This window comes from Oncorhynchus gorbuscha, linkage group LG03 (assembly GCF_021184085.1).
Source record: "Oncorhynchus gorbuscha isolate QuinsamMale2020 ecotype Even-year linkage group LG03, OgorEven_v1.0, whole genome shotgun sequence".
NCBI lineage: Eukaryota > Metazoa > Chordata > Actinopteri > Salmoniformes > Salmonidae > Oncorhynchus > Oncorhynchus gorbuscha.
In genome coordinates, this window is record NC_060175.1 from 39,220,929 (window position 1) to 39,234,916 (window position 13,988).

At 44.9% G+C, this 13,988-nt stretch overlaps 1 protein-coding gene across 4 annotated transcripts in view; it reads right to left on the reverse strand.

Moving 5' to 3' along the window:
- Nucleotides 1-13,988, reverse strand: part of mdfi (MyoD family inhibitor) — a 52,397-nt gene that overhangs the window by 36,571 nt on the left and 1,838 nt on the right. For 3 of the 4 annotated variants that reach the window (XR_006838115.1, XR_006838114.1, XM_046342492.1), the window contains exon 2: nt 13,650-13,801. Coding sequence is in view for 2 of the 4 variants with exons in the window: in XM_046342492.1 (XP_046198448.1) it covers nt 13,650-13,767 (118 nt within the window). In the remaining 2 variants the exon portion in view is untranslated. The remainder of the gene's footprint in view (nt 1-13,649; nt 13,802-13,988) is intronic. The other variant, XM_046342493.1, reaches the window with a different exon arrangement.

Below are 13,988 nucleotides of genomic sequence, written 5' to 3' on the forward strand. Positions count from 1 at the left end.
ACAACTACACACAAGACAACAAAGATTCTCCTGTTTCTCCGGCCACAATGTGGGACGCTGCTAAATCCACACTAAGAGGTCATCTAATTGCATATCTTGAGAGGGAGCTGGAATGCTGTGAAAAATACATAAACAATCCCCAGACAGCACCTCCTGGAGTAATCTTAAAGCAGCCAAAGCCAAACTGAATTTGGACTACACTCGGGAGATAAAAAAAGGTTTCTCTATTAAACAGAAATAGCATGAGTATAGCAATAGGCCCAGTAGATTGCTTGCTTACCAATTAAAAAAGGAGCAGTCAGAGCGTACAATCATGGCTATCCGAACAGCAGAGGACGAGGTCACATACTACCCAAAAAATATCAATTTAACTTTTCATGATTTTTACTGCAAACTATATACCTCTGAGCGAAAACACACGGGGGGCAGAACTCCACTCTTTCCTAGAGGGAATCTCGCTACCTATACTATCAGAGACCGACCAAGAAGATCTCAACTCCTCCTTCACTCCCGAGGAGATCCTGGAGGCAATTACCTCCATGCCACCTAATAAGTCCCCAGGCCCAGATGGATTCCCCAGAGAGTTCTACAAAGCTTTTTTGCCCCAGCTCAGCCCTATATTCGTGCCAAAGCTGGAGGATTTTTGCAAAAACTGAGTTCTCTCAGACTCAATGCACACAGCTCACATTATAGTGTTGCTCAAAAAGGACAAGGACCCCCTATCCTGCTCATCCTTCCGGCCCTAAGCTTGTTGGATTTCGACCATAAAATAATTACCAAATTGCTCGCCAAAAGACTAAACACTCTTCTTCCCAAAATAATAAAAGCGGACCAAACTGGATTTATTAGAGACAGATACTCTTCTGACAACATTCGCCGTCTTTTTGATATTATTGATCAAGTAAACGCACAGAAGAACCCTGTCCTGCTGGCTTTACTGGATGCTGAGAAGACGTTGAAGTGGAGCTTTCTGTTTTCAGTCTTAGAAAAGTTCAATATGGGCCCAAATTGTATTAAATGGATCAAATCACTATACTCTCATCCAAATGCCATGGTGACTACTAATGGACTGAACTCTGACAGATTCCCTCTGGAATGGGGCACAAGACAAGGGTGCTCGCTGTCCCCCCTGCTCTACTTGTTGGGGGCGGAGCCTCTGGCAGAGCTGATAAGGAGCAATCCAAGTATTATGGGTGTCTCTGCAGGCGGCCTGCAGCGCAAGATTTCACTATACGCAGATGATGTCTTGCTCTACATATCCAACCATGAGAAATCCCTCCCTCTCATTTTAGACACAATTGCTCAGTATGGCAAGTTTTCAGGTTATAAGATCAATTTCCGGTTCCGGTTGGAGCGAGTGGTCGCATCTGCACTTCGCTCCCGCGGGTAGTATAACTTTTTCATTATATTTCATTATAGCACAACGGTTTGATTTGTCTAATCTTAGCAATTTCTTCTCAGCTAGCTACATAGCCGTCTTTGTATCAAAGATAATTGCGTAATTATCGTATTTCGCCGTCCTAACGTAGTCTTCACTAGCCAGCTAGCTAATTTCCACTGATTAGCTGCACTGGAGAAACTATTACACTCAACTGAACGACTTGATTAGTGTAGTGTTAGCTAGCTACATAGCTGTCTTTGCTGTCTTCGTATCATCGTATCCAAGATAATTGTGTTGTTTAGGTTTAGAGTGTGTAGTCTTAGAGTGATTATCTTAATTGACCGAGGTTAGCTAGCCAGCTATTTGTCGTCCTTAACGTAGGTGACTCTGCTAGCTAGCCAACGCTAGCCAACGTCTTCTGTATAGAACTCAACAACCCGGTCGCATTCACAGGTAGTATCACATTTTCACTTCATTTCATTACAGTACAACGGTTTGATTTGTTTGATCGTAGCTAGCTACATAGCTAGCTACATAGCCGTCTTTGTATCAAAGATAATTGTGTAGTCTAGAGCGATTTTCTAGATTCGCTAGCCAGCTATTGTCGTTCTTTTAACGCAACGTAACGTAAACAACACTGCTAGCTAGCCAGCTAGCCCCGAATAGCAACACTGCAGAAACTATTACACTCAACGGAACGACTTGATTAGTGTAGTGTCAACAACGCACCCACTGCCAGCTGGCCTACTTCAGCAGTACTGTATCATTTTAATCATTTTAGTCAATAAGATTCTTGCTACGTAGCTTAACTTTCTGAACATTCGAGACGTGTAGTCCACTTGTCATTCCAATCTCCTTTGCATTAGCGTAGCCTCTTCTGTAGCCTGTCAACTATGTGTCTGTTTATCCCTGTTCTCTCCTCTCTGCACAGACCATACAAACGCTCCACACCGCGTGGCCGCGGCCACCCTACTCTGGTGGTCCCAGCGCGCACGACCCACGTGGAGTTCCAGGTCTCCGGTAGCCTCTGGAACTGCCAATCTGCGGTCAACAAGGCAGAGTTCATCTCAGCCTATGCCTCCCTCCAGTCCCTCGACTTCTTGGCACTGACGGAAACATGGATCACCACAGACAACACTGCTACTCCTACTGCTCTCTCTTCGTCCGCCCACGTGTTCTCGCACACCCCGAGAGCGTCTGGTCAGCGGGGTGGTGGCACCGGGATCCTCATCTCTCCCAAGTGGTCATTCTCTCTTTCTCCCCTTACCCATCTGTCTATCGCCTCCTTTGAATTCCATGCTGTCACAGTTACTAGCCCTTTCAAGCTTAACATCCTTATCATTTATCGCCCTCCAGGTTCCCTCGGAGAGTTCATCAATGAGCTTGATGCCTTGATAAGCTCCTTTCCTGAGGACGGCTCACCTCTCACAGTTCTGGGCGACTTCAACCTCCCCATGTCTACCTTTGACTCTTTCCTCTCTGCCTCCTTCTTTCCACTCCTCTCCTCTTTTGACCTCACCCTCTCACCTTCCCCCCCTACTCACAAGGCAGGCAATACGCTCGACCTCATCTTTACTAGATGCTGTTCTTCCACTAACCTCATTGCAACTCCCCTCCAAGTCTCCGACCACTACCTTGTATCCTTTTCCCTCTCGCTCTCATCCAACACCTCCCACACTGCCCTTACTCGGATGGTATCGCGCCGTCCCAACCTTCGCTCTCTCTCCCCCGCTACTCTCTCCTCTTCCATCCTATCATCTCTTCCCTCCGCTCAAACCTTCTCCCACCTATCTCCTGATTCTGCCTCCTCAACCCTCCTCTCCTCCCTCTCTGCATCCCTTGACTCTCTATGTCCCCTATCCTCCAGGCCGGCTCGGTCCTCCCCTCCCGCTCCGTGGCTCGATGACTCATTACGAGCTCACAGAACAGGGCTCCGGGCAGCCGAGCGGAAATGGAGGAAAACTCGCCTCCCTGCGGACCTGGCATCCTTTCACTCCCTCCTCTCTACATTTTCCTCCTCTGTCTCTGCTGCTAAAGCCACTTTCTACCACGCTAAATTCCAAGCATCTGCCTCTAACCCTAGGAAGCTCTTTGCCACCTTCTCCTCCCTCCTGAATCCTCCTCCCCCTCCCCCCTCCTCCCTCTCTGCAGATGACTTCGTCAACCATTTTGAAAAGAAGGTCGACGACATCCGATCCTCGTTTGCTAAGTCAAACGACACCGCTGGTTCTGCTCACACTGCCCTACCCTGTGCTCTGACCTCTTTCTCCCTCTCTCTCCAGATGAAATCTCGCGTCTTGTGACGGCCGGCCGCCCAACAACCTGCCCGCTTGACCCTATCCCCTCCTCTCTTCTCCAGACCATTTCCGGAGACCTTCTCCCTTACCTCACCTCGCTCATCAACTCATCCCTGACCGCTGGCTACGTCCCTTCCGTCTTCAAGAGAGCGAGAGTTGCACCCCTTCTGAAAAAACCTACACTCGATCCCTCCGATGTCAACAATTACAGACCAGTATCCCTTCTTTCTTTTCTCTCCAAAACTCTTGAACGTGCCGTCCTTGGCCAGCTCTCCCGCTATCTCTCTCTGAATGACCTTCTTGATCCAAATCAGTCAGGTTTCAAGACTAGTCATTCAACTGAGACTGCTCTCCTCTGTATCACGGAGGCGCTCCGCACTGCTAAAGCTAACTCTCTCTCCTCTGCTCTCATCCTTCTAGATCTATCGGCTGCCTTCGATACTGTGAACCATCAGATCCTCCTCTCCACCCTCTCCGAGTTGGGCATCTCCGGCGCGGCCCACGCTTGGATTGCGTCCTACCTGACTGGTCGCTCCTACCAGGTGGCGTGGCGAGAATCTGTCTCCTCACCACGCGCTCTCACCACTGGTGTCCCCCAGGGCTCTGTTCTTGGCCCTCTCCTATTCTCGCTATACACCAAGTCACTTGGCTCTGTCATAACCTCACATGGTCTCTCTTATCATTGCTATGCAGACGACACACAATTAATCTTCTCCTTTCCCCCTTCTGATGACCAGGTGGCGAATCGCATCTCTGCATGTCTGGCAGACATATCAGTGTGGATGACGGATCACCACCTCAAGCTGAACCTCGGCAAGACGGAGCTGCTCTTCCTCCCGGGGAAGGACTGCCCGTTCCATGATCTCGCCATCACGGTTGACAACTCCATTGTGTCCTCCTCCCAGAGCGCCAAGAACCTTGGCGTGATCCTGGACAACACCCTGTCGTTCTCAGCCAACATCAAGGTGGTGGCCCGTTCCTGTAGGTTCATGCTCTACAACATCCGCAGAGTACGACCCTGCCTCACACAGGAAGCGGCGCAGGTCCTAATCCAGGCACTTGTCATCTCCCGTCTGGATTACTGCAACTCGCTGTTGGCTGGGCTCCCTGCCTGTGCCATTAAACCCCTTCAACTCATCCAGAACGCCGCAGCCCGTCTGGTGTTCAACCTTCCCAAGTTCTCTCACGTCACCCCGCTCCTCCGTTCTCTCCACTGGCTTCCAGTTGAAGCTCGCATCCGCTACAAGACCATGGTGCTTGCCTACGGAGCTGTGAGGGGAACGGCACCTCAGTACCTCCAGGCTCTGATCAGGCCCTACACCCAAACAAGGGCACTGCGTTCATCCACCTCTGGCCTGCTCGCCTCCCTACCACTGAGGAAGTACAGCTCCCGCTCAGCCCAGTCAAAACTGTTCGCTGCCCTGGCCCCCCAATGGTGGAACAAACTCCCTCACGACGCCAGGACAGCGGAGTCAATCACCACCTTCCGGAGACACCTGAAACCCCACCTCTTTAAGGAATACCTAGGATAGGATAAGTAATCCCTCTCACCCCCCCCTTAAGTTTTAGATGCACTATTGTAAAGTGACTGTTCCACTGGATGTCATAAGGTGAATGCACCAATTTGTAAGTCGCTCTGGATAAGAGCGTCTGCTAAATGACTTAAATGTAAATGTAAATGTAATTTTAATAAATCCACTGTCTGCCCTCTCAACATTACAGTCACCAGCTCTATGAAGACACTATGCCCTTTCCAATGGAAAACACAGGGGTTTCAATACCTGGGGATCTTCATAACACCAGATCTGAATAGCCTTTTCAAGGAAAATTATCTTCCACTCCTGGATCAAATCAAGAACGATCTCCAAACCTGGATCTCCCTCCCAATTAGCTTAGTAGGAAGAATTAATGTCATTCGTATGAACGTCCTCCCTAGACTGAAATACTTATTTCAGATGCTCCCATGCTATCTCCCAGTTTCCTTTTTCAAAACAACTAACCAAAGCATCACCAAATTTATATGGGGCAATAAAAAACCTAGGTTTTCTACTCTATTGAAACCTGAATCTAAGGGTGGTCTTGCCCTTCCCTCCCTTCAATTGTACTACTGGTCTGCCCAAATCCGCAACATGCTAACATGGATCACAAACAGACAAGAGTCAATGTGGATTCAGATAGAAGCCCAATCCTGTGGTTCATTGCCCTTAAGCTCAATTATATTCATAAATAACTTTAGTGAAGTGGGCAACATAGCCAAAACCTTTGTGATTTACTGCACCCAACTAGCGTGGAGGGACTGTAAGAAATACCTGGGCATTTCCTCCCAAATATGTTCTCACTCGCCTATAGTAGGCAACCCAGAATTGCCAAAAGCCCTGAGGGATGCCAACTTTAATATTTGGCATACTCTACTTTGCCATACTCTTTTCAGACCTATTTCATCAGAAAACCACTACACTGAAATCCTTTCAAGAGCTCTGCAGTGAATTCGATGTGCCAAGATCCCATTTTTTAAATATCTTCAAATTAGACATGTAATTTCCTCATTTACCTCCAAGAGGAGGTTTAGAACTCAGTTGAATGAAGTTGAAACCCTTCTTGTCACAGCACAATCCATTAAAGGCAAAATAGCTTACATCTATAGACTCCTTTCTGAGAAAGGAGGCTCCTCCTTTACTTTGAAAATAATCTGGGAAAAGGACCTTGGTCTGACTATCAGTGATGAGTTATGGGCGGAGGTTTGCAACAGGGTACACTGCTCCTCTACTAATGTAAAAATGAAAGAATCTAATTCACATTTTTGTACAAATTTTATTATACTCCTTTGAGACTCCATAGAATGAAAACAGATATGTCTCCTAACTGTAAAAGATGTACCTCTGAAAGTGGGACCTATATGCATGTATTTTGGAGCTGTTGAGAGATTTCCAGATTCTGGCAATCTATACATACTGCTGCACAGAAAATACTAGGTTTAAAGTTTGATATGACCCCGTGTATCTATCTTCTTAATGCCCAGCAGGACTTTGTTCTTGATCCTGACAGAGACAATTTGCTTATGACTATTACATACTTTGCTAAGAAATGTATTCTGTATTGTTGACTTTCTCCCTCTTGAAAAGCTCACTTATGACCTCCATAAGAGACAGCCCAAGTTTGATAGACTCTGGTCTCCACTATTCAACTATATTTCAAACTGGACAGAGTGAACGGGGTGATTAGGGAAATGTGCAGATACATGTTGTGTAAGGTGCTGTAAAATCTAAAAACTATTGGCTCGTCATCTCAGCGAAGGCTAGAAATAGCTAATAAGAACCTTGACAGTGCTGCTGCAAGTTTTACATGTTTTTTTTGTGTTTAAAAAAAATCTTTGTGAGTACGTGTAGGTATGTAGGATATGTGTGTGTGTATGGGTGTGAATGAATGTATGTATATGTGTATGTATGTGTGTGTATACAGTGGGGCAAAAAAGTATTTAGTCAGCCACCAATTGTGCAAGTTCTGCCACTTAAAAAGATGAGATGCCTGTAATTTTCATCATAGGTACACTTGACAGACTATGACAGACAAAATCAGAAAAAAACAGAAAATCACATTGTAGGATTTTTAATGAATTTATTTGCAGATTATGGTGGAAAATAAGTATTTGGTCACCTACAAACAAGCAAGATTACTGGCTCTCACATACCTTCTTTAAGAGGCTCCTCAGTCCTCCACTCGTTACCTGTATTAATGGCACCTGTTTGAACTTGTTATCAGTATAAAAGACACCTGTCTACAACCTCAAACAGTCACACTCCAAACGCCACTATGGCCAAGACCAAAGAGCTGTCAAAGGACACCAGAAACAAAATTGTAGACCTGCACCAGGCTGGGAAGACTGAATCTGCAATAGGTAAGCAGCTTGGTTTGAAGAAATCAACTGTGGGAGCAATTATTAGGAAATGGAAGACATACAAGACCACTGATAATCTCCCTCGATCTGGGGCTCCACGCAAGATCTCACCCCGTGGGGTCAAAATGATCACAAGAACGGTGAGCAAAAATCCCAAAACCACACGGGGGGACCTAGTGAATGACCTGCAGAGAGCTGGGTCCAAAGTAACAAAGCTTACCATCAGTAACACACTACGCCGCCAGGGAATCAAATCCTGCAGTGCCAGACGTGTCTCCCTGCTTAAGCCAGTACATGTCCAGGCCCGTCTGAAGTTTGCTAGAGAGCATTTGGATGATCCAGAAGAAGATTGGGATAGTCATATGGTCAGATGAAACCAAAATATAACTTTTTGGTAAAAACTCAAATCGTCGTGTTTGGAGGCCAAAGAATGCTGAGTTGCATCCGAAGAACACCATACCTACTGTGAAGTATGGCGGTGGAAACATCATGCTTTGGGGCTGTTTTTCTGCAAAGGGACAAGGAAAGAATGAATGGGGCCATGTATCGTGGGATTTTGAGTGAAAACCTCCTTCCATCAGCAAGGGCATTGAACAAAAGGTATATAACAAAGTATTGAGAAAAACTTTTGTTATTGACCAAATACTTATTTTCCACCATAATTTTCAAATAAATTCATTGGAATGTGTTTTGTTGGTTGATTGAAAAACAAGAAAACTTCATAAAACTTTCCATTGAAAAAAAATAATGTGAAATGTCAGAATAATAGCAGAGAGAATGATTTACTTCAGTTTTGATTTATTTCATCACATTCCCAGTGGGTCAGAAGTTTACATACACTCAATTAGTATTTGGTAGCATTGCCTTTAAATTGTGGGAAGCTTGCCTTCCACAAGCTTTACATAATAAGTTGGGTGAATTTTGGCCCATTCCTCCTGACAGAGCTGGTGTAACTGAGTCAGGTTTGTAGGCCTCTGCTCGAAAAAGCTTTTTTTCAGTTCTGCCCACAAATTTTCTATAGGATTGAGGTCAGTGCTTTGTGATGGCCACTCCAATACCTTGATTTTGTTGCCCTTAAGCCATATTGCCACAACTTTGTCAGTATGCTTGGGGTCATTGTCCAATTGGAAGACCCATTTGCAACCAAGCTTTAAATTCCTGACTGATGTCTTGAGAAGTCATTATGGCCATTATGGTTATTATGGCCAAACAGTTCTATTTTTGTTTCATCAGACCAGAGGACATTTCTCCAAAAAGTAAGATCGTTGTCCCCATGTGCAGTTGCAAACCGTAGTCTGGCTTTTTTAATGGCGGTTTTGGAGCAGTGGCTTCTTCCTTGCTGAGCGGCCTTTCAGGTTATGTTGATATAGGACTCGTTTTACTTTGGATATAAATACTTTTGTACCGGTTTCCTCCAGCATTCTCACAAGGTCCTTTGCTGTTGTTCTGGGATTGATTTACACTTTTTGCACTAAGTACGTTCATCTTCAGGAGAAAGAAACGCGTCTCCTTCCTGAGCGGTATGACGGCTGCGTGGTCCCATGGTGTTTATACTTGCGTACTATTGTTTGTACAGATGAAATACATCCAAAAGGTACACCTCCAATTGACTCAAATGATGTCAATTAGCCAAACAGAAGCTTCTAGAGCAATGACATAATTTTCTGGAATTTTCTAAGCTGTTTAAAGGCACAGTCAACTTAGTGTATGTAAACTTCTGACCCACTGGAATTGTGATACAGTGAATTATAAGTGAATTATTCTGTGAGTAAATAATTGTCAGAAAAATGACTTGTGTCATGCACAAAGTAGATGTCCTAACCGACTTGCCAAAAGTATGGTTTGTTAACAAGAAATTTTTGGAGTGGTAGAAAAACAAGTTTTAATGACTCCAACCTAAGTTTATGTAAACTTCCAATTTGAACTGTATGGCCTCTCATCCCATCCATATGTTCAATGATCACCCCAAATACCTCCAGTCAATTAAGCTTTGTTATATAGCGTTACATCCATTTCCCCCCCTCTGAAAAATGTGAGTGTGTGTGTGATGGTTGGTTCAGGGGTAATTAAGACATTAATAAGACAAAAGGAAAACAATTAGTCATGGAGATATGCTCCTGTCCTCTGTGGCATATCCTCAATGCCCCCCCCTTCCCCCGCACCAAACACACACAGAGAGAAAAGCGCATTCTAAGAGGAATGCTGGAATGAGTCCAGAAAGCCACATTATTGTTGCTTAGAGAGAATGAAGCAGAAGTGTAAGCTAATTAAAGACTGAAACAGGTCTGCTGTTAAACAGGCCTAAGAGGAATTGAATTGTGCTACTTCTTCTGGGAAATAATGTTAGAAACACACACGTTTGTGAGATCATGCATCTCTGTTTGCCACACAGAATCAACAGGAATGTTATGCTAACGAGGTTTCAAAGGTCATCATTGAGAAGACATTGAGTGTCTGTCTGTGTGTTAGGCCTCCTAACTTTCATGCCATTTGAATTTGCTGTCCAGATATTGGACTATTGCCAGGAGACGTCGTCAACAGCCAAGTGTTTGTCTGCGTTAAAAAGAAACAAAAAGACAACAACAGAGAAGCATCAAGACCATTAGAAAGGCATCTAACATAGACACTACCTCCACTGCCACAGTCAACATCAACACAGCTCTAAATGGTTACCATGGTGCTGACAGATATGGCAGCTCTGCTTCTAGCTCCTGAGCAACTTTGCAGTATTTTGTTTTTTTTATTAGGCCAGAATGTTTTTGTCTTATTACATTACTTATTACATGTGTGTGTGTGTCAGATATGTTCCCAGTAGCCTCAGAATAACATTGATGAATACACGGATACGGTGACTCAGTTCATCAGGATGACTATACACGTATATATTAACATCACAGATCTGAAGCCTGAAGTCAAAAGGATGTGCAAGCTTGTGTAAGGTTGTAACACAAACTGACCACATTAGGGATATTATCCCAACATAACATGATTTAATATGCCCAAATCATTAAACAGTTTAAGATGATAGTATGTTGCCCACTCACAAAAGACATCTATTTCTCTCTCATTTAACCATTTAGAGAGTTTAAAAATGCTCTCAAACTGCATTTAACTGCACGTTCTAGACCCGTCTGTGCGGCATTCTGAACGTATGACATCCCTCCTCTAAACACACTGCAGACACCCTCCGCAAAGCACTGAACATGAAGACCACCATCTGCAAAGCATCAAACCATAGAAATGGAAGAGTCAACCCGAGAGTTCCAGTAGGGGAGAACAATGTCTAGATTATCTTCACTCCAAGGACCAGCCATGGTTAAGGAGCAGTACAGACTCTGTATCCGTGCTTTCCTGCATTCTCTAGGCCAGCAGCTACAGTAGGCCAGTTCAGTGAGAGCCAAATGTGTATCAGAGTTGGAGAGGTTGGGAAAATAAAATTCCCATGTTTTTTCATAGTTCAACTTTGTCGTAAAAATGCCTCAAACTGCACCAACATTTTTTCCATCAGTGAAAGAAAGCAAATTACACATCACACACACGGTTTTAAGAGCTATAGAGAGGAGAAAAATACAGATAGAGGTGGAATGGGGGGGGAAGAGAGAGAGAGAGAGGATACAGTTGGTTGTATTTAGAATGGGATAGTGAGAGAGAGAGTTCTATCAACATTCCCGGGTATGTAGTGATAGAGGGGGAGTAGCTGGGGAATAGCAGGATAGCAGGCCTTGAACTAGAAATCATGCAGTTACCTGTACAGGGCAAGCACATTACCTCCTGTGCCATCAGACCTCTGGGTAGATGCACACAGAGAGAAAATACATTTTGGGCAGAGCACAGCACTGCTGCTGATGAAGCTAAACCAAATAAGAAGTCAGAACCACTCTCGACACACAAACACACATCCCTGTGGTACCAACTCAGGTAGCAGAACTCAATGGACCATGTGTGTGTGTGTGATCTCCTCTTCTGATATGGGCCCAGTGCTGGTCTGGTATTCTGGGAGGGTGTGGGAGGCAGGTAAGTGATGAAAGCAGGTTCTTGTTACCCTCTGTGGCAGTGAAACCAGTCCTCATTCCCCACTCTCATCCCCTCCTCTTCCTCAACCACCTAAACTCATACCCATCCTCCCAAATCAACCCACCCCCTTTTTCTGTGTAGAACAGAACATCATCATTGATGATGCTCTTTTAGCCCTCGTCTGATTTAGTGTCTGGTCCTCTCTGTTCTAATGAACTACGCAGCTTGAGGGAAACAGAAGACAGACTTTTTCTTTGTGGCCAAATTTTTATTTCGTATTTTTTTTCTCAGTTCCTGCGAGTCTTATCTTTCAGTGATGGGGTCATAATATTGTGTAGCTTAACCGTTCAAAAGATAGAGCGACATTTGTAGGAAGAAAACAGAAACCACTCTGTTTATTACAACTGCTTCTAGCGGCTACCTGAGGTTTCCGACGTAACAAGGGTCTATGAACCGAGCACAACTTGTATTCGATATTTGATTCTCACTCATGACCCCATTTTCAAATCAGGCGACCCCACATAGTGTCGTGACCCATAGTTTGGGAAATGCTGGCCTACTTACATTTCTTATGATTAGTCACAAAGCTTCGGAGGTGTGTGGTGTGGTGTGTGCGCTTGTGCATGTGGGTGGTAGACAGACACACATGCATCCACATGTTCGTATGTTATTGTGTTCTTCTAAAATCTAGATCCTAATGTTCTGGGTCGAGACTTGCCCTGTAGAAGTCTCCTCCCACCACAGAGGATTTTTGTGGCGGGTTCCCATGGCAACAAACCACTTGACATCCCATTTCACTTCCCTAACTCCTAACCACACCTCCCTCTATCTTAAACAGCTCTGTACTCTTACCAGGACTTCCTGGAGACTTTGGATGCAAATAGAGATGAAACAAATGAAGACAATTCTAGCCAATAAAAACATAGACACACACCCGTCAATGAATCTCACCATGACCAATCAGACTCTTTGTCACGCTTCAGAAGACAACGAGAACTGCCATTCCCAAAATTCCCAGGTGACCTATTCCTGGGTTTGGAATTCCAGGCTCTCAGGCCTGTCCCTTATATCACCCATAATGCTGCATCTCACAACACGTGTGCACAGTATTCTTACTGTTGGTTTGACTGTGAGCTTAGTTAGGTGTCCTGGAAGGTAGAGAGAATCTTCACCTACTGTACAGACTGTCTCTATGTCTACTCCACTAAGACATTACTTAGGGCAACACACACAACCATCCCCCTTTCAGGGATCACATGAGTGAAGAAGCCTTCTCTCTCATTACTAAACACACATAATACATTTACACGTAATTTAGCAGTCGCCAAATTCTCTTATCCAGAGCGACTTACAGTACATGCATTTTCATACTTGTCCCCCATGGGAATCGAACCCACAACCCTGGCATTGCAAGTGCCATGCTCTACTGAGTGAGCCACATAGGACTGTGTAATACATACACACACAGATACAGTATACACACACCAGCCCCTCACTCTGACAGGGATTATTCTCAGTCTTCTTGTGATTGTATGTATCTCTTTCTCGCTCTCTTTTTCTCTCTCCCTCTCTCTTTTTCTCTCTCTCACGTCAATGAATGCCATATACACACACATGCACATGCATACACGCACACAACCACACTCTCACATGCCGCTCATCTACCTGTCTTCGTTAAGCTCACACACAACCGCACTCCAAACCATAGCAGAGACCTTTCAACACCCAGACAATCACTGTTGATGGTAATCACGTCCCCCCTCCACTTAGACAGGCATGTTCCAACTCATCACACACACACAATCACAAACACACAGGCAAACATTGCATGTGCATGTAGTACTGCACAATTGACAATGCATCTCAGTTATCTGATGTGGCGTCCTCTTCTCTTTCAGACTCCAAGGAAGGATACATGTTTATAGTATTTGAATGGGGCCTCCTTATTTCCTGCTCTGTCCTTATGTACAGGATGGCAGTTTTCAAAGAAGCTTAGCATCGTGCAGTGACATTACCTTCCCTTAGACCTGGAGTACTGTAAATGACACTACAGATCACTCACCTGTGGTGGGTGTGAGGGTTGGACTGGGGGTGGGGACTGTGTTGTCCGTGGGGGGACATGGGTCCCCATCATTAGGGGGCTCAGGTGAGCTGACAGGAGGGCCCCTCTCCACATCCATTGGCTCACTGGGGCTGGGGGAACAGGAGTCAAGCCTGAGACATTTAAATGGAGATATAGTCAGAAAACCTATATCCACTCTCAGATGGAACGTTTTGTCTCTTGTGTTACAAGACAAAAACAGTAGATCATGCTCGGCACACCAATCATAGTTCATGCTCAGCACACCATTCATAGATCATGCTCAGCACACCATTCATAGATCATGCTCAGCACACCAAT